This window comes from Penicillium robsamsonii, assembly GCF_028829455.1.
Source record: "Penicillium robsamsonii strain IBT 29466 chromosome Unknown utg000003l_segment0_segment0, whole genome shotgun sequence".
Classification (NCBI taxonomy): Eukaryota; Fungi; Ascomycota; class Eurotiomycetes; order Eurotiales; family Aspergillaceae; genus Penicillium; species Penicillium robsamsonii.
In genome coordinates, this window is record NW_026643221.1 from 4,311,432 (window position 1) to 4,331,892 (window position 20,461).

The 20,461-nt window shown below is 48.9% G+C and overlaps 9 protein-coding genes across 9 annotated transcripts; 3 read left to right on the plus strand and 6 right to left on the minus strand.

Annotated features, from left to right (window-relative positions):
- Nucleotides 1-711: 711 nt before the first annotated feature.
- Nucleotides 712-4,519, minus strand: N7447_006371 (HECT-type E3 ubiquitin-protein ligase; the record flags this gene model as incomplete). The annotated part of the gene is made up of 3 exons (XM_057230633.1): nt 712-1,383; nt 1,459-2,461; nt 2,517-4,519. The coding sequence occupies 3 exons, from the start codon at nt 4,517-4,519 to the stop codon at nt 712-714; spliced, it is 3,678 nt and encodes a 1,225-aa protein (XP_057085723.1).
- A 732-nt stretch (nt 4,520-5,251) lies between these two features.
- Nucleotides 5,252-5,826, minus strand: N7447_006372 (mitochondrial 54S ribosomal protein mL41; the record flags this gene model as incomplete). The annotated part of the gene is made up of 2 exons (XM_057230634.1): nt 5,252-5,548; nt 5,608-5,826. The coding sequence occupies 2 exons, from the start codon at nt 5,824-5,826 to the stop codon at nt 5,252-5,254; spliced, it is 516 nt and encodes a 171-aa protein (XP_057085724.1).
- Nucleotides 5,827-6,091: 265 nt separating this feature from the next.
- N7447_006373 (UTP14 family protein) lies at nt 6,092-9,011 on the plus strand (the record flags this gene model as incomplete). The annotated part of the gene is made up of 2 exons (XM_057230635.1): nt 6,092-8,773; nt 8,829-9,011. The coding sequence occupies 2 exons, from the start codon at nt 6,092-6,094 to the stop codon at nt 9,009-9,011; spliced, it is 2,865 nt and encodes a 954-aa protein (XP_057085725.1).
- A 972-nt stretch (nt 9,012-9,983) lies between these two features.
- On the plus strand, nt 9,984-13,032 carry N7447_006374 (glucan endo-1,3-beta-D-glucosidase; the record flags this gene model as incomplete). Its single annotated transcript, XM_057230636.1, has 7 exons — nt 9,984-10,184; nt 10,244-10,535; nt 10,591-10,736; nt 10,793-12,517; nt 12,580-12,641; nt 12,704-12,963; nt 13,016-13,032. The coding sequence occupies 7 exons, from the start codon at nt 9,984-9,986 to the stop codon at nt 13,030-13,032; spliced, it is 2,703 nt and encodes a 900-aa protein (XP_057085726.1).
- Nucleotides 13,033-13,857: 825 nt separating this feature from the next.
- N7447_006375 (metallophosphatase domain-containing protein) lies at nt 13,858-14,877 on the minus strand (the record flags this gene model as incomplete). Its single annotated transcript, XM_057230637.1, has 1 exon — nt 13,858-14,877. One exon carries the CDS (start codon nt 14,875-14,877, stop codon nt 13,858-13,860), a length of 1,020 nt encoding a protein of 339 aa, XP_057085727.1.
- A 419-nt stretch (nt 14,878-15,296) lies between these two features.
- On the minus strand, nt 15,297-16,016 carry N7447_006376 (40S ribosomal protein eS8; the record flags this gene model as incomplete). The annotated part of the gene is made up of 2 exons (XM_057230638.1): nt 15,297-15,828; nt 15,943-16,016. 2 exons carry the CDS (start codon nt 16,014-16,016, stop codon nt 15,297-15,299), a joined length of 606 nt encoding a protein of 201 aa, XP_057085728.1.
- Nucleotides 16,017-16,735: 719 nt separating this feature from the next.
- N7447_006377 (DUF2470 domain-containing protein) lies at nt 16,736-17,374 on the minus strand (the record flags this gene model as incomplete). The annotated part of the gene is made up of 1 exon (XM_057230639.1): nt 16,736-17,374. One exon carries the CDS (start codon nt 17,372-17,374, stop codon nt 16,736-16,738), a length of 639 nt encoding a protein of 212 aa, XP_057085729.1.
- Nucleotides 17,375-17,984: 610 nt separating this feature from the next.
- On the minus strand, nt 17,985-18,446 carry N7447_006378 (uncharacterized protein; the record flags this gene model as incomplete). The annotated part of the gene is made up of 1 exon (XM_057230640.1): nt 17,985-18,446. One exon carries the CDS (start codon nt 18,444-18,446, stop codon nt 17,985-17,987), a length of 462 nt encoding a protein of 153 aa, XP_057085730.1.
- An 807-nt stretch (nt 18,447-19,253) lies between these two features.
- Nucleotides 19,254-20,014, plus strand: N7447_006379 (uncharacterized protein; the record flags this gene model as incomplete). The annotated part of the gene is made up of 2 exons (XM_057230641.1): nt 19,254-19,915; nt 20,008-20,014. 2 exons carry the CDS (start codon nt 19,254-19,256, stop codon nt 20,012-20,014), a joined length of 669 nt encoding a protein of 222 aa, XP_057085731.1.
- Between the last annotated feature and the right edge of the window lie 447 nt (nt 20,015-20,461).

Sequence of the window (20,461 nt, forward strand, 5' to 3'; positions counted from 1 at the left end):
CAAGGAGGCATAAGAGATAAGGTTACACTGCAGTTGAATGCAGTCTCTTTGGCAAACAACCAAAAGGGAAACGAGAAAACGAGGGGTGAATCAATGAAAAGAGAGGGGTGCCGTACAGCAAAGTATCCACGAAACAAAGAGTTTAGAGAAATTTCACTTGAGCAGAGCACTGGATAGCGGGTTAGCGGGGAGAGGGGAATCGGAAATGTATAGCATGCGCGAGCCAGAGAGAGAGAGAAGAAGAAGAAGCAGAGATGACTCGATCAGAGAGGGAGACAAAAAGCGAAATGACTAACCAGGTGAAAATGAAGTCGATGGAGGCGTTGAAAGAAAATCTTCCACACAACACACCGCACAATCGGGGATGAGATAAGATAACTGTGAAAAAGTTTTTTCTGGGTTTTTCGTGTTTTTTTGAGATTTTGTATCTTTCGTAAGGATTCGAAAAGAAAAGGAAGACTTTTCCCTAAAGAAAGAGAGAACGGAAGATTGAGGGGGAGGTTGAAGGGAAAAAAAAGTTGAACCAAAAGCAATTGGTTCTGGAAAACTCAGAGCCCGTAGATGGGGACACTAGTCCTATTTGGGCGGGATTGCCGCTTTAAGGGCTTATTAAGTATAACCTCGGACATTGGTACATATTCAAGTATTATCTTTTCAACCTACTCATGCAATAATTAACTATCTACTCGAAAAATGTACAAATAGTCCCTCTCAACTCAAGTCAAATCCAGCACCCGAGCTCACTGCATATAACAGTTTGCTCCTCAACGTCTCTGCATCCGAGTATCGTGGGAGCTTCAGGAGATTAACACAAGTACTGGTACTTGGCAATCTTTCCTGGTCCTCGCTGGAGTCTCTAATGCTGAAGTGGGGACGGAGATGGCTGAACCCGAGCAATGGAGCTCGAGGGGTTGATGTCACAAACCGGATAACCTTCTGCCGCTCCTCGTTCGTCATCTCGTGCATGACCTGCCAGAATAATGCAATAGTGGGGTGTTCTAAGTTATCATCGCCAATCACATACACACCTCCGTAGAGAGTGTTCCGTCGCAGGTCCTCCACATCAATATCAGCCTTGTCTCCGCTCACTAAGGTTTGCAACTCGGATTGATTAAACATGGATAGCCAGGCAGGTTGAATGATCTGGCCCAGACCTTGCAAAAAGGCGTTTGTCTGTAGAGCAGGTTGCAACTGCAGACGGTAACGAGCTATGTAGGAAATATAGACCAATCGGTTCTTGTTTGTCACGGCGGTCTGTGAGCCATTTGGTTTCAACTCTACCGTGACAGTGCGGTTATTTCCACTGGGCATCCGAATCACGTTGTTAATGGTGAAGTCGAGACCGAAATCTTCCACGTTTCCAGGGTAATTCTTCAGTTGTAACTGGTGAAACAAATTGGTAAGCTGCAGGTTCAAAAAGAAAACACAACCCCAGGCTTGCCGGGCGACACTACTTACCAAACCCTGGTATAATCCCTCATCAAGGTCCTTCAAATCGTTCAAGTTGGCACGATAGGAAGATTCCTTCACCGCAGACCTAGAGCCTCCTGTCAAGGCCCACTTCAAGAGGAAGAATGGTGCAAAGTTGACATCGACCAAGATTCCCTCGTAAAGACACTTGCCGATGACCCGGCCGAGGAATTCATACCGTCGAAGAAGACCACGCACGTCATCCTGCCATTCTGCGCTTGAGCTTGTGAGTCCAGCCTCGCTCAGTACCTTTTTGAGTTGGTCAACAGCTGTCGGGCTGGGATACAGTAGATGGTGATCATTCTCCGCAAACATGCTCTCGTAGTCATCAGTCTTGAAGGCTTGCGAAGTGATGCTAGTCAGGAACTCTTTCGTCACACCACCTCCATCAATGCCGGCCTCCATTGCCCCAAACTGGTCGATGAAGCTGATCTGGATTGGTTCTTTGAGCCCGTCGCCCAAGCTATAGTATTGGGAGAATGCATCTTCAAACACACTCTCACGGCGGATGTCCGCGTGGTGTCGCGCCAAGATATTCGCCGCACCCTCAGGAGGTCCATTTATCATGGCGTTTTGGGCCACAGACAGGCGCCAAGACTCAGGATCCACGAAGCCTTTTCGGCGACGCTGTTGATCCCTGAAGATAAATTGACGGAAGATTTGCACTCTCGTGGCAAATGGGATGAAGAAAGGCATGTTTCGAAGTATCTCTAGCCGTGGCGCAATGGCGGCAAGAGCATTGTTATGAGCTTGTCTTCGTTGACTATTTCGCATGGCCTGGATGTGAATTAGTCGTCGCGCATGACTATTGCCGACAAGCTCAGAAGGCTCTGGGTATTCATCGTCAAGAAGATCTGGTTCAGAATCTTCATCGTCGTCTTGGAATTCATGGCGTTTCTCCTCTTCTGCCACAACGGCTGGAATAAAGCCTTCCATGTCGAATCGATCTGTCATCAGCCAATGGTTTTGAGGAAGGAACTTGCGTCGAGAACTGAAACCGCGTTAGCTGAAGTTCTTACATCATATCGAATAAATCATCAACTTACTCTCGCTCATGCAGCATTCTGAGCAAACCTGTAACCAGGCCTTTGAAGTAGTCAAGTGGGATACCTGTCACACCGGGAAGATCATTGATCTCCTTCTTGACCTCCACTTCAAAACGCTGCATTGGTTCAGATGTTTGAACCGTGTTGTTAAAATAACTTCTAAGATCCACAGCGGATGACGGAACAGGCCCTTTCTTGGTCAAGTCGGCAACATTCCAGTAGAGGGTGAAGGCGAGATTTTTGAGGAAGACGGTCATGTCTTTGATGTCTTCAAGGGGCAGCGCACTCTCTTTCGTCCACGAAGACAAGACATTTGTTGAAGATGTAAATGGTGAGGCGCTCGAGAAAAACTCTTCGTCGTCCATGACTTTCAACAGGAATGTGTAAAGCTCGAAAAAGAGGAGAATGATCGTCCACTCCTGATCCTGATCTTCTTGGTTCCCGTCTTGTGGCGGTTGTAGCAATGGAAGAACTTGGGTTGAATCCTTGCTGACGATGTCAAATATCCGACTGGATTTTGATGCCTGCCAAAAATATTTGATCGCCGGTATTTTCGCACCTGGTTGGCCGGAAGTCGGACCTGCTGAAGGTGCCGAACCCAGGTATAACCACATTCGAATGTCGTCTCCACGTCGCGGGAACACTCGCAGCAGGTTCAGAGCATATGTAGCAAGAATTTTTGCTTCTTTCGAGGCGTTGGATTCGTTGTTTGATAAGTCTGTGTGAGAAAGGTGGGATGTTTTGATGCGAGAAAGTAACCCTGTGATGCTACTTTGGTTTATCAGGCTACTGACTTGATCTGTGACGAACTGATTCAGATAAGGTCCCCTGATTGGATCTGGGCCACTTTCGTCCGCCTCCAAGTACCGTGTCAGATAGATAGATGTTGAGTTAAGCAATCCAGAGACCACATTCAGGAATCCGAGGTCCGGCGCTTGCAGGTTGGCCTGACCTGGAAGAGCATATCGGTGAAAGAAAATTAGGTATGCAAGCAGCCAAAGTCGACCCTCGATACCCTCGACGTCGTCGGTAGAAAGGCGTTCTTTGCTCAGGGGGATACACGATTCGATCGCAGGCGCCAGTAATTTGTAGTTGATTTGGTGCGCCAATCCATCAAGCTCACCGAGATAAGTGGGCAGGTTCGGAACTGTGAGATAGGACGTCGCAAGCGCTTCGTACGCTGTCATCGTTTCTGAGGTGATTGGCCTCAGAAGGGCTAGGACAGCATTCGTAACCTGCTCCGGTGATAGAGTGCCTCTTAAAAGCTCAATGTTCTTTGTCAAAAAGGCCATGGTTTGATAGTATTGTTTGGCAATCGTTGCCATCCTCTTCGGTATCAAATCAATCAGGAAGACTATCGTCTGAAGGAGAGGCAGAACTGCTGCTTCATGAGTCGGGTTGTCCTTTGCTGAGCCTAGAGCATGTAGAATAGCGATTGCCAGCCGTTTCAATAGCTCGGTCCATTCATTTTCCGTAGCGATCGTGGGGAGAGCATGGAAGGTCTGCTGAAAGACATTGCAGAAGTACACCAAACGCAGAACATCATCTTTCTTTCTTACCATTCCCACAAACTGAACCAGAAACCTGAGTTGGTCCAAACATTGGTCTGCTGTGGGATATGGGGGTGCAGAAAGACGTGCTAAACACTCCAGACGCTCGACCTCTGACGTTGGACCCCGATCATCGTCAAATCCTAGGGCGCTTGTAACTCTCTCCCATTCAAAAGTATCCCATTCAGACTTCCAGGCCTTATATGTTGTGTTCCTGCTCTGATGACCCCGCCAAACTCGCTGGACGGTGCGAGATGCGGTCTGTCGATCTCTCTCATGTTGTCTCAGCGCTCGCTCCCGTTGGGCAATGGCAACTGCGCTCTCTGGATTTGTAGCATGAGGAGTTTGTCTATTAGGCGAGTTTCCGGGGAATGCAGCGAAGGGATTAGTGGCTCGGCCACTGAGGTTCACCTGCCGTGGGCGACGAGAATTGCCCGTGAAGGATTGAAACATGGTTGCAGCAGGAGCTACCTGATGGGGGAATAATCAGCAGGCTATATCAAATGAGCCCTCTAGATGCAGAGAAACAAATCAACGCAAGCCATCACCGGGAGGGAAAGAAAGGTGAAGAACTATGACATCGCCGTCGCTGTCGGGTGCTGATACGGGAGAGCATGGCGGGCTTATCGGACTACGCACGGACCACATATCGCCGAGACCTGCCCAGGTACTTTCCATTGCCACTGGAACATTCTAGTTAAGCTGAGGTGAGCTAGATACACGTATAGACGGATATACTTACAAATTATATGGAACTTACTATATACCTTCCAAGTAAAAAAAATACAAAGAAAAAAGATATGACAACAAACAAATGCCCAAAGAGGCGAGAGACTACTTAAACTTTTTTTTGTCTGATATTTATGGAATTTCTCAAGATAGTACACAATTACTCCGGTCTCGATGCCAAATGGCGCACGTCTACCGATGCACCGAGGTCTTCCGTGGTCCGAATCAAGTTGATGTTGTAGAGACTATAATACATGGGATATATTCAATCAACCAGCGGAGAGAAGGTTGATCAACGAGTTGAGTGATGCCCAGCGAAGGCGGTTGTGGATGGTATGCTGGGTAGCTGGCATAAAGATTAGAGAGTATTTGTATGCGCCTGAACTGCTGCACACTCACATGCAGTTGAAAACACATAGACAATCCCCGCTATGCGGTTTCAGTCTTTTGGAATTTCTAGAAAAGGAACTTGCTGCGCTTGGCCCGAGGCGTCTCAGGCGTTCGGGCCGGCTCTTGGTTCTGAATCTGCTCAATCTTCTCGGTCTGCAGTGTCTCCTTGGTCCCAATCGTCTTGATATTCTGTGGTGCGGGTTGTAGTCGGGCCTCTTCGGCTTCGGCGGTCTCGGCCCACTTCTCCAAATAGTCGTTGCCCTCAAATCCTCTGATCACGGTAACTCGTCGGCCATTTCTCTCAATGTCTTGAACGTAGTTCGACGGTGTCTTGCCCATGTGTTTTGTGACGAAGGGGCCGAGCTATACCCATGTTAGCATCCGACATTTCCAACTGGTATCAAATGGGGTCCAATGCTCACCGTGAATGGCTCCTTCGCAGTCTCGGAGGTGTAAGTCCACCCAGGAATTTCGAGCTTTTCCGCGGGCATATAAACACGGTGCTTTGACAAATCAGGCCTGTATGTGCCTCTCTTGTCGAAGTGACCCATGGAGCCGGTCCGGTTTCCCTTGTAATAGCCACCATTGACCTGCTTGGTGGTCAAGCGCAAGCGCACCATCATTGGCTGTGTGGGCTTCATTATAGCGACAGTTCTGTAGCCTTGAAGTTGGAACAGAAGGGGGATAGAGCAAGTCGAGTTGTCCCGGAGGGAGTTGGGAGACAAAACTCGACGAATGAACGGGTCGCGCTAATCTCCGCGCCGAGAACTTTTTTTCTGCCAGAAAAAAAGTTCAACACCATCTACACCCCTCTTGAAAGCAGCCATCAGATCATTTGGTACTTTTTTAGTACTGATCTGAAGCTTTTTTCTTAGTCAAGAATCTAATTTCTTTGACTCCGCCACTATGCCTCGCAGCCAAACTCAACGGCAGGGTCCGAAAGACCGCTCTACGCAGAAAGCAGCGCCGAAGCGGAAAAGCACTCGGTCGCTGAATGCACTGTCTATCGCAGAGAAAACAATTCACACTAAATTGGGTGTTAAGCGCAGTCGTCTTGGAGCCTACGATGATGGTACCTTCAAGGGCAAGAGAAACACCGGCGATGACGACGAGGATGAGGAGGATCCCGCCGCCCACTACAAACGCCGCAGAACCGAGGACACCGGAAGCCTCGATGGTGGCAGCGACAGTGAGGGACACGAATGGACGCTCGGACAAGTGAACAGCGACAACGACAGCGAATTGGACAGTGACGAAGCTCTCGGTGAGAGCGACGAAGAGCGATTCGAGGGCTTCACTTTCCGCGCATCCAAGTCCAAATCCCAGCCGAAGAAAGCGGCACCCAAGCCAAAGAAGCCTACAGAGATCAGCTTGTCTGAGGATGTCGACGAGTCGGACGAAGAATCCGACGGTGAAGACTACGACGAGGACGATGACCTAGGAGAAGACGCTGTTGACCTTGCCACCGCCTGGGATATGAATATAGCGGCTGAGGAGGAGGAGGCCCAGGAAGCTGCTGCGAAAGCCAAGCGGGCTGCGAAATATGATAGCGACGAGGATTCTGGGTCAGAGGGGGACAGTGAAAGCGATGCCAGCGACGACGGGCTTTCTATCTCAGACGACGATGCCGATGCTGATCCTCACGGACTTTCAAAACTACAAGACTTTGTCCAGTCTATGGAAACCGAAAAACCTACGAAACGTACTCAAAAGTCACAAGAACAAGGCAAGCACTCGGAATACGGATTGACATCCGCCAACAAATTGACCGTCGCCGATCTCCTACCCTCAATCACCGACTCTCGCCTCAAGAATTCGCTCAAACACATCGACTCTGTTGTCCAGGCATCAAAATCGGGCATTCCAGGCAAGCTAGATGCCCCTCTAGCTAAACGCCAACAGGACCGACTTGACCGGACTGCTGCCTACGAGAAGAGCAAGGAGACTTTGAACCGCTGGCTCGAGACCGTCAAGGCCAACCGCAGAGCCGAACACCTTTCCTTCCCGCTACGTGATCCTGATGCTGAGCAGACTCACCGTTTGGAATCTGCGAAGCCGCAGACAGACCTCGAAAACGCCATCCAGAACATCCTCGTGGAGAGTGGGCTGGCTGAGGCTGAAGGCAAGACAGCCGAGGACCAGATCCAGAGTTTCGAAGAATTACAAGCCCGCAATATTCCTATTGAGGAGATCCAGGCCCGTCGCGCAGAACTCCGCAAGCGACGTGACCTACTTTTCCGAGAAGAGGTTCGCGCAAAGCGCATTAAGAAGATCAAGAGCAAGTCTTATCGCCGTGTTCACCGCAAAGAGCGCGAGAAGATGGAGAAGCAGGAGCACGATGCGCTCATGGAAGCCGGCGTGGATATGGACGACATGGACCAGGAGAAGAACGAGCGTTTGCGAGCCGAAGCTCGCATGGGCTCCAAGCATCGTGAGAGCAAATGGGCCAAGGGCTTGAAACAGACCGGTCGCACTGCTTGGGACGAAGAGGCCCGCAACAGTGCAGCCGATTTGGCCCAAAGAGAGGAGGAGCTACGGAAGAGAATCGAAGGCAAGCGTGTTTCTAATGGAGATGATGACTACTTAGGCTCTTCCAGCTCCGAGTCAGAAGAGGAGGACCCTTGGAACGAGGAGGGTTCTGATGTGGAAAGACAAAAGATCCAGAAGAAGCTCAAGGCCCTCGAGGGTAGTAATGATGCTGGGGAGAGCGTGAAGGGGCCTCATGCCGACCTTTTCGAAATGAAATTCATGAAAAACGCCGACGCCGCCCGCAAAGAACAGAATGATGCGGAGCTTCGCCAACTCAATCGTGAACTCCATGGAGAGGATTCTATGTCTGAGGCAGAGTCGGAGGTCGGTCGACGAAAGTTCGGTCAATCAAAGAAGACCGACCCTAAGTCTCGCGCAAAGCCGTTGCCCAAGAATGAATTTGAGGAGAAGCTAGATTCCGATGATGAAGCTGCACAGGCAGTATCAGACGATGATGTTGACATTGTTGTCAACGGTTCCACCAAGCACAAGTCAGGAGCTTCTGGCAACAAGAAGCTTTCACAATCTTCACGCGACTCTCCCGATCAGCAAAAGGATACCCCCACGGAGGAGGAGAACCCTTGGTTGGTTCAAACCGAACGGACCAACCGTCGCCGAACTGCCCCAGATGCCCAAGAGAGCATTGACATTTCACTCGATGCTGCCCAGCCCGAGGCTGTTCCGGTGAAGCAACAGAGCAAGAAGCAAAAGAACGCCAAGGCAACCGTTGCCAAACGGCAATTCGACGAGGATGACAGCGATGATGAAGAGAAGGTGCCCGTCTTGCTTAAGAACCACGACCTCGTGAAGAGAGCCTTTGCAGGCGATGAAGTTGTCCAAGAATTCGAACAGGATAAGATGGACACTATTGAAGACGAAGGCGACAAGGTTGTGGACAACACACTCGCAGGCTGGGGCAGCTGGGCCGGTGAAGGTGTCAGCAAGAGACAGCAAAAGAAGCAAAAGCGAGACCTGACTACTGTTGCGGGTGTGAAGCCCGGGCAGCGCAAGGACGCAAAGCTCGATCGGGTCATTATCAACCAGAAGCGAGTCCAGAAGGTAAGCCAAGTCTAGTTTTCCTACACAAAGATGAACCACTAACTTTCTACTCTAGAACAAGAAGTACATGGCAAGCCAGTTGCCTCATGAATTCGAGACGAAGCAGCAGTACGAACGATCCCTGCGGTTGCCCCTAGGCCCCGAATGGTCTACAAAAGAAAGCTTCCAGAGTGGCACCAAGCCTCGTGTCATGATCAAGCAGGGCATTATCAAGCCCATGTCGAAGCCCATGCAATAAATGTAAATATTTGGTCAATATGTATTTCACATATAGCATGTCCATGTCCAATGATAGCACCTAATGCGACCCATTTTGTGGCGCCTTTTGAATTAAAAGCATTTCTATTCTTGCTGTACAGGTAGCACAATATATTTCATATAGTCCGAATCAAATCCTTCATACTTGTCACTTCACAGCCATATTTACACATGGAGTTTTTCAACTATAGTAATATGTTACCTGGACAATGTACAGGTCTCGGCTTGGGATGTTAACTTACACCTCAAATCATTCAAAAATGTCCCATGATTCCATAAGGGCAAAAAGTATCCATAGATTATCTGATGATTGAGATTGAGTCATCTTGGAGGTCTTTGAATCTGAATATATTCATGTTTTCTTTCCCTTTCCATCTTCTACTCCACATAGACGATCCCTTGGCGGTGCTGCCTGGATTTGATATCTTCAACTTCCAAGTCTAGTATTCACATATATCTCCTAATTGTTCCAATCACCTGGGTAACCCCCGTATAATCCAGTAGGTGGTTGGTGATTCCCGCACACATTCTTGGGGGAAAACAATCTCACCTCGATACCCGCGTGGACTCGACGTTGTGCCCCTACATTCTTGAGCCCGACACGTTACCCGGCACCTGTCATTCTCATTGATTAAACACTGCGCACTGCTGATATTAGGAAGATCGACAGTCTGTGGAATCTGTCTCCAGATCATTCACAACAAACCAGCCCCGTGTGTTGCCCCAATTTGGAAATAAGTGTGCCCATCTCCAGAATCCATACTACATACTTGTAGGTTTGCTTTCCTCTGAAGTCACCTGTCTTCTTTGCCAATTTCACGTTACCTTTTGGACCCCTCCAAAGTCGTCTGCTCTTAAGTGATTCATATCCAATTGCATTGGATTGAATAGCACACAGACTTCCTACAAGCTCCGCGTGTTGAACACTCGTGACAGGATCTGACTTTTCATCATGGACTCACGCTCGAAATGGAAGGCTACAGCGTTGCTGACATGGCTTCTAACTACAGAAATAGCCCACTGTCTCCCACGTGTGGGAAATGAGGTAGAAGCTGCTCTACGAAACACAGCTACCGAGCCAGCAAGAGCCTTTCAGACTCAATATCCACCTTCAAACAGTGAAAGCAGGGTTCTCATTCCCGAGTCCCACCCAGTAAGACTCAGAAAACTATGCTGCATGGTATATGACATGGTATTGACATTTTGGACTAGGTGTATCGAGTAGCTTTGGAACAAGACGGACATTCATCAGAATTTCCTTTTCCACAGCTTGACATTGACGATTTCATTGACGGCTTGGAAGATTTGTTGGACGAAGAAGGTGAGACTACTACGGAACCAGCACTGACTGCAACAGGACAGTCTACGTCTACTGATACAGACAAACCGGATCCTATCCAAGCGACAACTTCAGCAAAACAGCCTGAAGACCCAGCGCCAGTTCCTACAGCTGGATCTGTGACAACCTCGCCGCAGACCAAGCCAAGCACTACAAAGACGCAAGGTATGATTTAATTTGAATCATTATAGCCCTTTGCATATATGCTAATGCTTAGTAGAGGCCGTTCACACAAATATTTCGCCCACGATTGGAGCAGATCATCCCAAAGCCATGAACGGCCAAGATATCTTCCAGCCAGTGGCCAGTGGCCCGGTCCCTGCTAATATCCAGTCTCGACATGACCACCCTGTGCAGAACCAGCACGTAGGACAATTCCAACTGCGAGCACAATAGAAATCAAAAACTCTAACATTGTATAGGCTGATACCACTGACCCTATTGCGACGAATAAGTTCTATGCCGGCCTTTTCCTAGGCTCCCAGAGCAATGCTACGTTCTCCCAGCCCTACTCTCTGGCATGGTCCAAGGGAGGCGGCACACTGAAGAGCTGGGGTATGACTATCACCCATGCCCAGCCTCACATGCTCGCGTACGGACCTGAGAACAACAAGATCCCCGGAAACCCAGTGCAGTACTACGTCAATCCAGGGGGCCTTCAACATCTGGTTTTCTCAGCGGCTGAGCTTGACCAGTCTTCCATCATGACCGTTGAGCAGCCAAAGGTTTTCTCGGCCCACGCTGTGATCAAGCGCTCCAAAGGCTCGGCTCAGCAGATCACCTTCCCCATTGTACAAGGCATGGGCTATACAACAGCTGTGTACAAAGACCTGCAGCCTCTGATTGAAAGTGGTATTTTCTTCCGCAAGGTCGTCAGCGCCGGTTCACCTAGGCCCGGTATCTTCAAGTACCAGGTTGACCTTGAGGATGATACGACCTGGCTTCTCTATGCCACTCCGGCAGATGGCAAAGATCCAAACTTCAAGCTAGACTCAAAGACCAATATCCGCGGTCCCAAGGGCTTTTCTGGTACTATCCAAGCCGCGAAGAACCCCGCAGGCAAGTCTGGCGAGAAGTTCTACGATAACTCATGTGGCGTCTACCCGGTGTCAGGAGAGGTCTCTGGCTCTGTCACAGGTGATGTGGGCAACTACATGCTCTCTTGGGCCAAGGCCGGAAAGGATGTCAAGGGTACACCTCTGATCATGTTCGCCCTGCCCCATCACGTCCAGTCCTTCGACAGCGCCACCAAGGGCCGTATCACCGATATCCACCTTCGCACCACAACAAAGGGCAATGCCACTGCCGTGATCGGTGAAAGCTGGACTATGGTCGAAGAAAATCTTCCCATCGATATGGGATTCGCCCCTTGGTCAACCACGCATGGCAGTATCCATGACCTCTCGGCCACAGCCCAGCATGCCATTATCCAGGCTGCTCCCACTGAGCTCAAGCAGAATATAGCAGAACAGACTGCTCTCAACAGCATGTACTACAGCGGCAAGGCGTTGAGCAAGTTCGCAACGTTAGTGTACACGGTTAACCAGCTCGGTAACAACGTCGAGATCGCAACAGATGCCTTCCAGAAGCTAAAGAAGGCTTTCGATCTGTTCGTGCAGAACAAGCAAGAGAACCCGCTTGCCTACGACACTGTCTGGAAGGGCGTCGTTTCGACCGCCGGCTATAACGGGGACCTGAACCAGGACTTCGGAAACACCGCATACAATGACCACCACTTCCACTATGGCTACTTTGTCCAAGCAGCCGCCATCATCGGCGCTCTTGATCCGAACTGGCTGGCCGCAAACAAAGAGTGGGTTAACATGCTTGTTCGTGATGCTGGTAACTCTGTTGCCAATGATCCCCACTTCCCATTCTCCCGCTCGTTCGATTGGTATAACGGACACTCCTGGGCGAAGGGTCTGTTCGAATCTTTCGATGGCAAGGATCAAGAATCTACGTCGGAAGATACCATGTTCGCTTATGCCATCAAGATGTGGGGACAGACAACCGGCGATGCCAGCATGGAAGCCCGTGGCAACATGATGCTAAGCATCCTGGGCCGATCTCTCAATAACTACTTCTTGATGCAGGATGACAATGTGAACCACCCATCGAAGTTTATCGCGAACAAAGTCACTGGAATTGTAAGTATCATCTTTTTCCATTTCATGTCTACCCCAAGCTCGAAACTAACAAACCAAAACAGCTATTCGAGAACAAGGTCGATCACACCACATACTTCGGTGCCAACCTCGAATTCGTCCAAGGGTATGTATACCACCGTCCCGTTCATATCAGTCCACGCTGAACATTGCTAACAAATACCATAGTATCCACATGCTACCACTCATGCCACACTCCCCCTTGACCCGACGAAAGGAGTTCGTGCGGCAGGAATGGCAGGCAATGTTCGCTGAGCACGCCTCAACACCGGCCTCCAAGGTCGACGGCGGATGGAAGGGCGTGTTATATGCCAACCTAGCCCTCATCGATCCCAAAGCGTCGTGGGAGTTCTTTGCCCAGCCGAATTTCAACTACAGTTGGATCGATGGTGGTGCTACGCGTACTTGGTACTTGGCATTTGCTGCTGGTGAGTCTCTTAGTAGGCTTTAATGTCTTGCAGGAGCTAATGAATATACTAGGTCTTGGTGGTGCTTAGGGGATTTGGGTCTTTTTGATGAGATGGAGCTGGAGGTTATTTTGTTTTATGTTTATTCTTTTGGCCTTATGATTTGATTTATTTAACGGATCTATGAATTGCCTGTTTACGAAGGGGCATAACGCTCAGGGTTGCATGTACCTAAATGATGTCTGAATGCCTTTGGCCCGATAGTTATACACATCTATGTAACTATTCTCGGGTTTTGACGTGGTTGCCTACTTATTTTGATCTCTAAAATTCCCTTTACTTTATATGTAAACCTACTACCCCTTTTCTCATCAGATGGAGTATTCAAAATATATTATCATACTGTGACCATGTAGCCCGTATCCAATTGACTGGTTATGTATAGTAGAAATATCTAAACAAGGACTTGAACTGTACACATTTGCTTTTCTGTTTCTCGGACAGTCTTACTGTGGCTCGGTTTGTAGCTATTTCCTTCGCTATGCGGCGTATATATAGCGATATGACACTATGATAGTATCGATCTACCTTGCACTGCTCAATCGTTGGTTCTTTTTACGTACATATTTATCCTAGCCTGTAAACATATATCCACACAATGCTTTCTATCTCCCTAAATATTCAACATTTATTCTTATATCAGACTTGTATTTTATAACACTCTAGCCCTTTATGATATATATATTCGAAAATTCACAAGACAAACCCCGAAATAGACGTCACACATCAAACTCCTATCTCTCACCTCTTTCCCTCATTAGCATCTGCTATCAATGCAATAATTTACCCACAGTTACCCAGCACCATACTATATCCAGTAACCCCATCAGAGAATCTCACAATATACTACCAAACCTATCCCCCAACAACCGGAAGCTCCAAATCCACCACCCACGGCGCATTCCTCGCTTCATAATTGACCGTCATAATACTCCCATTAACAAAAAGCGTCTCCTCCCCAACCCTCAACGGCCTCTCCGCCCCAGCACTAACATCACAAAACGCCCCCCGATTCTCCAACATCTCCTCCGCATCCCTGGACACATCTTCGAGCCTAACACCACTACCCACCTCATCATCCCACACCCCCCGCTGTGCACCCCATCCTTCATGAATATGACCGAAGAGATGCAAACGCGGCTTTGCACGCCGCACGGCGCGGAGAAGATGTTCACAGCCGACATTCAGATCAGGCGGGACCTGATCCAGGACTCCGACGGGCGGGCCATGGGTTAACATTATGTCGATGGTAGGGTAATCCGGGATTGGGTTTTCGGGCTGTGGGTGTGTAGCTGGGGCGGGGTTGTATCTATCCTCGTCGCGGGGGTATGCGAAAGCCCAATTGTAAAATTCTGGTTGGTAGGGCGAAGCGTAGATGGTGAATGATGCTCCTGTTGAGAGTGTGAAGGAGTGAGTTCCTTCTTCTAGGTAGATTATTCCTGCTTTTCGGGCTTCTTCGCTTGTCCAGAGGGATTTAATAGAGGCGGCATAGGCTTTTAGGGATTCTTTATTTGGGGTTGGGGTACGGAGGGTGTTTTGGAGGTCATCATCGTCTGATAACAGGATGGATTGTTCGCCTAGTTGTTCTGGGCGTTGGTGGCGGGTGTAGCCGAAGGAAGTGAAGTAGTCCTCGTCGAGGGTTATGTCGTGGTTTCCTGCTATTACGAGTTTGAGTTCGGCGGAGGCGGAGGTGAGCATGGAGATCATTGCTTCGTGTTCGACGCGGTACCCCACTTTTGTGAGGTCGCCGGCGTGAAGGAGGATGTTTGCTTCTGGGAGGGGGTAGCGGTAGGCATGGTCTGTTCTTTGGGGTGGGTGTGGTGTGCTTGTATGAGTGTCTGAGATCATGCAGATGCGGGTTTTGATGGATGCCATGTTGGGTGTTTGAGGAAGGTTGGGCTGTGGGGGAGAGAGACTGATAAGCATCGAGCTCGGACACGGGAAGAACCCCCGGAGATCTTTCAGCGTAAAATTTGATGCTGAAAAGGAATATTGATATGTTTTATAAAATAATTTATTGAAACACGTTCTCCTGGGTTTACTACATGGTACTTGTATCCCCATGTCAATCATCTATACTCCATGCCGACCGAATTCCACATGGTAGATACTTATACACTACGTAGTACGCAGAATGCTACCAAAAGAATACATGAAACTAGGAACAATTCAATTCCCATGGATTTGACGGCTCAGAGCTCTACAGACAAATTGCATCCTGTGGATGCTCTGATCATGACATAGCTGAAACTCCGATCCACCCGTTGCAACAACCGAATATTTTATTTTTTCGTTTACTTGCGGATAGCCTTCTGGTAGAAAGCAAGCTCCTCACCCTCCAGAATGTAACCGTCACAGCGGCCGGACTGGCCGGGGCGCGAGGCAACAACGGCGAAAAGACGACCGGACTCGAACTGGCGCTCGATAGCAGACTCGGTCTTACCGGAGTCAGCGAAGCGGGCAGCCTGCTTCTTGGCGACGGAGGCGGACTTCTTCTCCTCCTCGGCACCCTCGGTCTTCTGCTGGCGTCTACGGCCGATGGACTGGCCGTAGTGGGCCTCGTACCACTGACGGAAGGGAGCAGCGTCAATCTGGACAACGGCAGACTTGGTCAGGGTGTTTGTGCGGACCAGCTCGTTGTTGGAGGGGTGGAAGGACACTCCAATGACACGGGTCTTGCGGGAGATACCCTCAGAGCCCCACGAGAAGTTACCGGAGTCAAGACGGAGACCACGGAACTTCTGGTTGCCACCACGGGTGCGGACAAGGTGGATGCGCTTGGTGCCAATACGGGTGTTGGCGGGCTGACGACCCTTCTCGAAGGCTCTGTAGGACGAAGACATGTAAGAAACTGTAACTGGTATATCGAATCCATTTTCTTCCTTCTTCTTCCTCCAAAAGGAAAATATTCAATATCATGCTGGGTTGATGGAATCGTACCTCTTCTTGCGGTAGTGAGAGCGCTTGGCACCAGTGGCGCTGCGCTTGTGGCGAGAATCCCGAGAAATACCCATGTTTGCGATTGATGGAGGGGTCTAAGTTGACGGACACAAGTTAGATGTTGTTGATTGTGGACCTTGAGCAAAGTTTCTTTTTTTTCCTTTCAATCCTTCTGTTTCGTCGCGAGCGTCGTACAAAATCAATCTTCGAGTATTGAACAGTTGGGCGAAAGTGGTTGCGAAGTGGTTGAATGACCGTTGAATGCGAGACAGGATCGATGGTTGATGTGGAGGAATTGAATACCGATGATCGAAATTGATGGGCGCAGCGAGCGAAACAGAATTTTTCGAAAGAAACCTTGCAGGAGTTGAGATAGCCGGATAACTCACCTCTAAATGTGCAGCCCTTCACCAGAAACACAAATTAGTTGTCGTAGGGTTGTCGTGGGAGTTTGAGGTCGTGGAGTCGCTGAATTTCGCAGGGCGCACTGTGTCGCTCGCTTGTGTAGTGCCCTAACTGACACTAGACCATATTTGGATTAGTGGCTCCAGTCACTGGATCTGGTCAGGTGATGTTTATTTGCTGACTCAGAATGCAGTCACGTGTTGTGCCATTGATTACGATCTGGAAGGGGCCATCGGAGACGATCTGAACAAGCCATTTACATTGTACAACGTTCAACCTCCCATTGTCTATTTCCAATTATCCTTGCCACTATCCAAAATCCATAAATATACAATTGATCGACTCTCTCTCTGCCCGTGCACCCACCATTGACTGCCTATGCTACCCTCTACTGTTTCTTGCCATTCTTCGCCTTCTGCTCCTTCACAAACTCCTTGATGCGCGCAAGCGATCCGTACCCCTCCACAGAACACGACGCAATCCACTTCCACCACAAACCCGACAGAACAGGCACATTCAACGGCTTCAACATAGTCACAGCCAGCGCGACAGTCTCAAAGACATGAATAGCTATAACGTATGGCTGGATAATGTAGACGAAACGCGGGAGCCAGGGCACACGTTGGAGTCCCAAGTATTCGTAAAGAGCCGAACCGGGGTGCAGATTGTTGCGCTGGAAGCAGGTGACGTAGAGAAGGAAACACAGGCCGAAGATCACGGCATGGATGCCGCGCGGGGCACGGTACTCTGTGAGTGTGATCTCACTGCGGCCCAGACGCTTTAGGCTGTCCTTGTGCATGGCGACCATTCGGCCGCGTGCCTCCGAGAAGTTCTTCATTTCGGGTTCAATGGGGACGCTGTAGCGGGTACCGTGGGCGGTGACGATCAGATTTGAGGTGGTGAGTTCTTCCAATTGGGCGTTTTTGGCTTGGGTGGATGTGATACCGCAGTAGGCTTGTAGGAATAGCGCGAGGGAATCTTGGTGGTCGGCATTCATATGCTTGATGATGAAGTCTTTGGACGACATTGTGGCGGTTCAGCTGTATTGAGAGTGTACAGCGTCAATTGAGGTTTGTGCGAAACAAGTGAAACAGTTGGGATTTGAACCGAGTACAGAATACAATGCGAGAGGGGAGTTGGTAACACAGCGGGAAATCAGTGCCAAGACCGGTGCCTCGGCTTCATGCTTTCCGCCCATGTCTGACACTTTGGCACTTACACTACCCTATATACTACTACTACTACCACATTACCGTTCTGCACTGTTGCACTTGAAAATTGAAAATTGAATTCAACTCCGTTCGATTGCCCAAGGAATATACATAGCAGTATATATACACTCTCCGATGTATTTCATCCCCTTGGCCCTGCACGCCGACCAGGAAAACCATTGCAAAAAAAAAAACCGATAAATGGAAGGATATTAAATCAAAAACATGGCTCTATGAAAAGCATCAAAGCAAAAAGTATTGAAAAGGATCACTCGTGACGACGTTGGATCTTCGTGATATGGCGGAAAGGAGAAATGGGTGATCAAGCCCTGTTGTTGATAGAACGCGATCAACTCCTAATTCGGTCTTTGAGCAGACATTCATCAAAGGGTTTTGTGGGGGGGGATTGCATGCCTCAGTTAGTACTTACATTAGAGCTAGAGTGAGGTCACCGTGGATGCGTGCTTTGAGCTCGACCTCGATTTCCAGATTGAGTTCCAATCGCAACTTCATGCCTTCCTCGTCCAGCATGGATTTCTCCTCTTTCTTGAGGACATCCATGCCGCCGTTGGGCTTGAAGTTTGAGTTTTCGTTCGAGTAAGGCTGCAGGGCTTCGTCGTCGGAGTATTCGTAATCGTCTTCGTCATATTCCGATCCATCTGTGTATTCGTCTGAATCGTATTGTTGAACGGGTTTTTGTTTCTGCAGTTGTTTGCTGGGCAGTTTGCCCTTTTGGTTCTTGGTTGGTACTTCGTCTTCGAATTCGGAATCGTCGGTGTAGTCATCAGCGCTGTCGTAGTCTTCGCCGTCGGAGAGATCCTCTTGCACGGGGAGCTTCTTGGGCTGGAGCTTCTTGGGTTGCTCTCTGGTCTTTTCAACGGTCGCCATATTGATGTATGATGGACTAGATTATAGAGTATAGAGGTAGGATATTTCCAAGAAGAAAAATGTATAAAAGTAGGAGATACTGATGATAAAAAGTAAAAGAATATACACAACATTATATCAATGGAACATGACGTTGGAGGCTGTTCCTTTCCATTTCGTCATTGCCCGATTGAATAATATACACCAGACCACAATGGCCGTGTCCACAATGCAAAGTCCAGACGCCAAGTGGCCAACTGGACTCTCCGATCCGTGGAAACAGCCAACTCGTGGCTTGTACCAATGGAAATGAAAATTGAAAAAAACCGGGAAAAGTTAGGAACAGGTAAATCGGTTTGGCATCTGTATGGCTGAAATGGATTGTATTTACACGTCTGGCGTCATAACTATTTCCTGAGATGAAATCTTACGTCTACTTTAATTTATTTGAGTGGAGTCTGTCGATGTACTAATGCCCCGAAATCCAGTCCAATTGGTCCGTAGGCTGAGTCCTTGTCCCCCAGACGTCATACCTGTTTTTAACTGGATTATATGCACTTACAGAGTATACTGCACCAGAAAGGGTCCCCGTCTGGCGCCGATGGACCTGGCCCGAAGTCTTCCCATCTGACGTCGGAGGCGGGATCAGATTATCAGGCCCAGTTTTATCAAAGCCTGGTGGCGCATCTGATGATATAAACGGTGTTCATTTCGGAATCTACATCATTGCAATTAGTTAATTTATACCTTGTGACGCTTTGTCCTTCATTTCAAAACCATTCATATTCCCCTCCTATCCCACCTTTAAACAGCCTTCTACTTTCCAACATGTCCGACCAAGAACAACCTCCCACTCCTAATCCCGACTCAACAACTACAACCCCAAACAAGCCTAAACGTGCCCCTCCCAAGTTAGGCAAAAAGTCTCCCGCCAAACAAGAACAAACCCCTCCAGCCTCGGAACAAGAGGATCAACGCAAAGACACCGAGCAAGAAGAAGAAAAGCCTAAACAACAAGAACCGGATTCGGAGCCTGAGCCTGAACCCGAACAAGAAGAAGAAGAAGAAGAACCTGAACCCGAACCTCAACCCAAGCCCGAAAGACGTCGTCGCAGACCTCGTCCCCGTCCTCAAGAATCAGACACTGAATCCGTTCCCCGCGAAATGGAGCCAGAACCACCCAGACAACGTCGCGTCCGTCGCCAGCGTCGTCCAGAGCAACAGCAACAAAACGGCCCGCTTGGCGGACTTCCCGGTGTCGGTGGTGTCGATCAGGCCGGCCAGCTCGTGCAGAATACAGCCGGCAATGCCCTAAATGGGGTGACTGGTAGTGCGGGCAAGGCTGTTGGTGGCATTCTGAATGGCGGTGAAGAGAAGAAGGATGACGATGGTGGTCGGGATGAGCAGCTTCGTTTGAGATTGGACCTTAATCTGGATATTGAGGTTCAGCTCAAGGCGAAGATTCATGGTGATTTGACGATTGGTTTGCTGTTAGTATCCCCTTTTTCTTACCTTCTAACCCAGCCCTTCCCCGTGACGATAACGAGATTTTGTTGGTGCATTTCACTGACTGACAATCTAGTAATTAATCCTCAGAAAATAGAAAAGTGTATCTATATACCTTCTATACCGGCTCTCGAATACCCGGATCCCGGTTGGGTCTGGTGTGTCTACGGGTACCTTGAATGACTTGTTATGGGTTATGTTACGTTGATACATGCATGGGTTTTTATTTTTCATGTCTATCTCCTTTTTTGTTTTTTTGTTTTTGTTTTTGCTAGGCCATCTCTCTAGATCTGGTCTTGAGGAGTCTTTACGGTGTACAGTACTTTAGCCTTTCTTATAAAGTATCTGGGTTAGGAGAATTGGAATAATGAACAGGCTTTTGTGTTATTTCTCTTCCATGCGTAGATTGTAAGTACCTACATTGTAAGTACCTACGACCTATGCAGTCAACACCTTACACATAATATCAAATCTTAGACGTCATGCAGGTGTACATCGTTTGGGATTGGCTGACAAGTCTCGATCAAGTC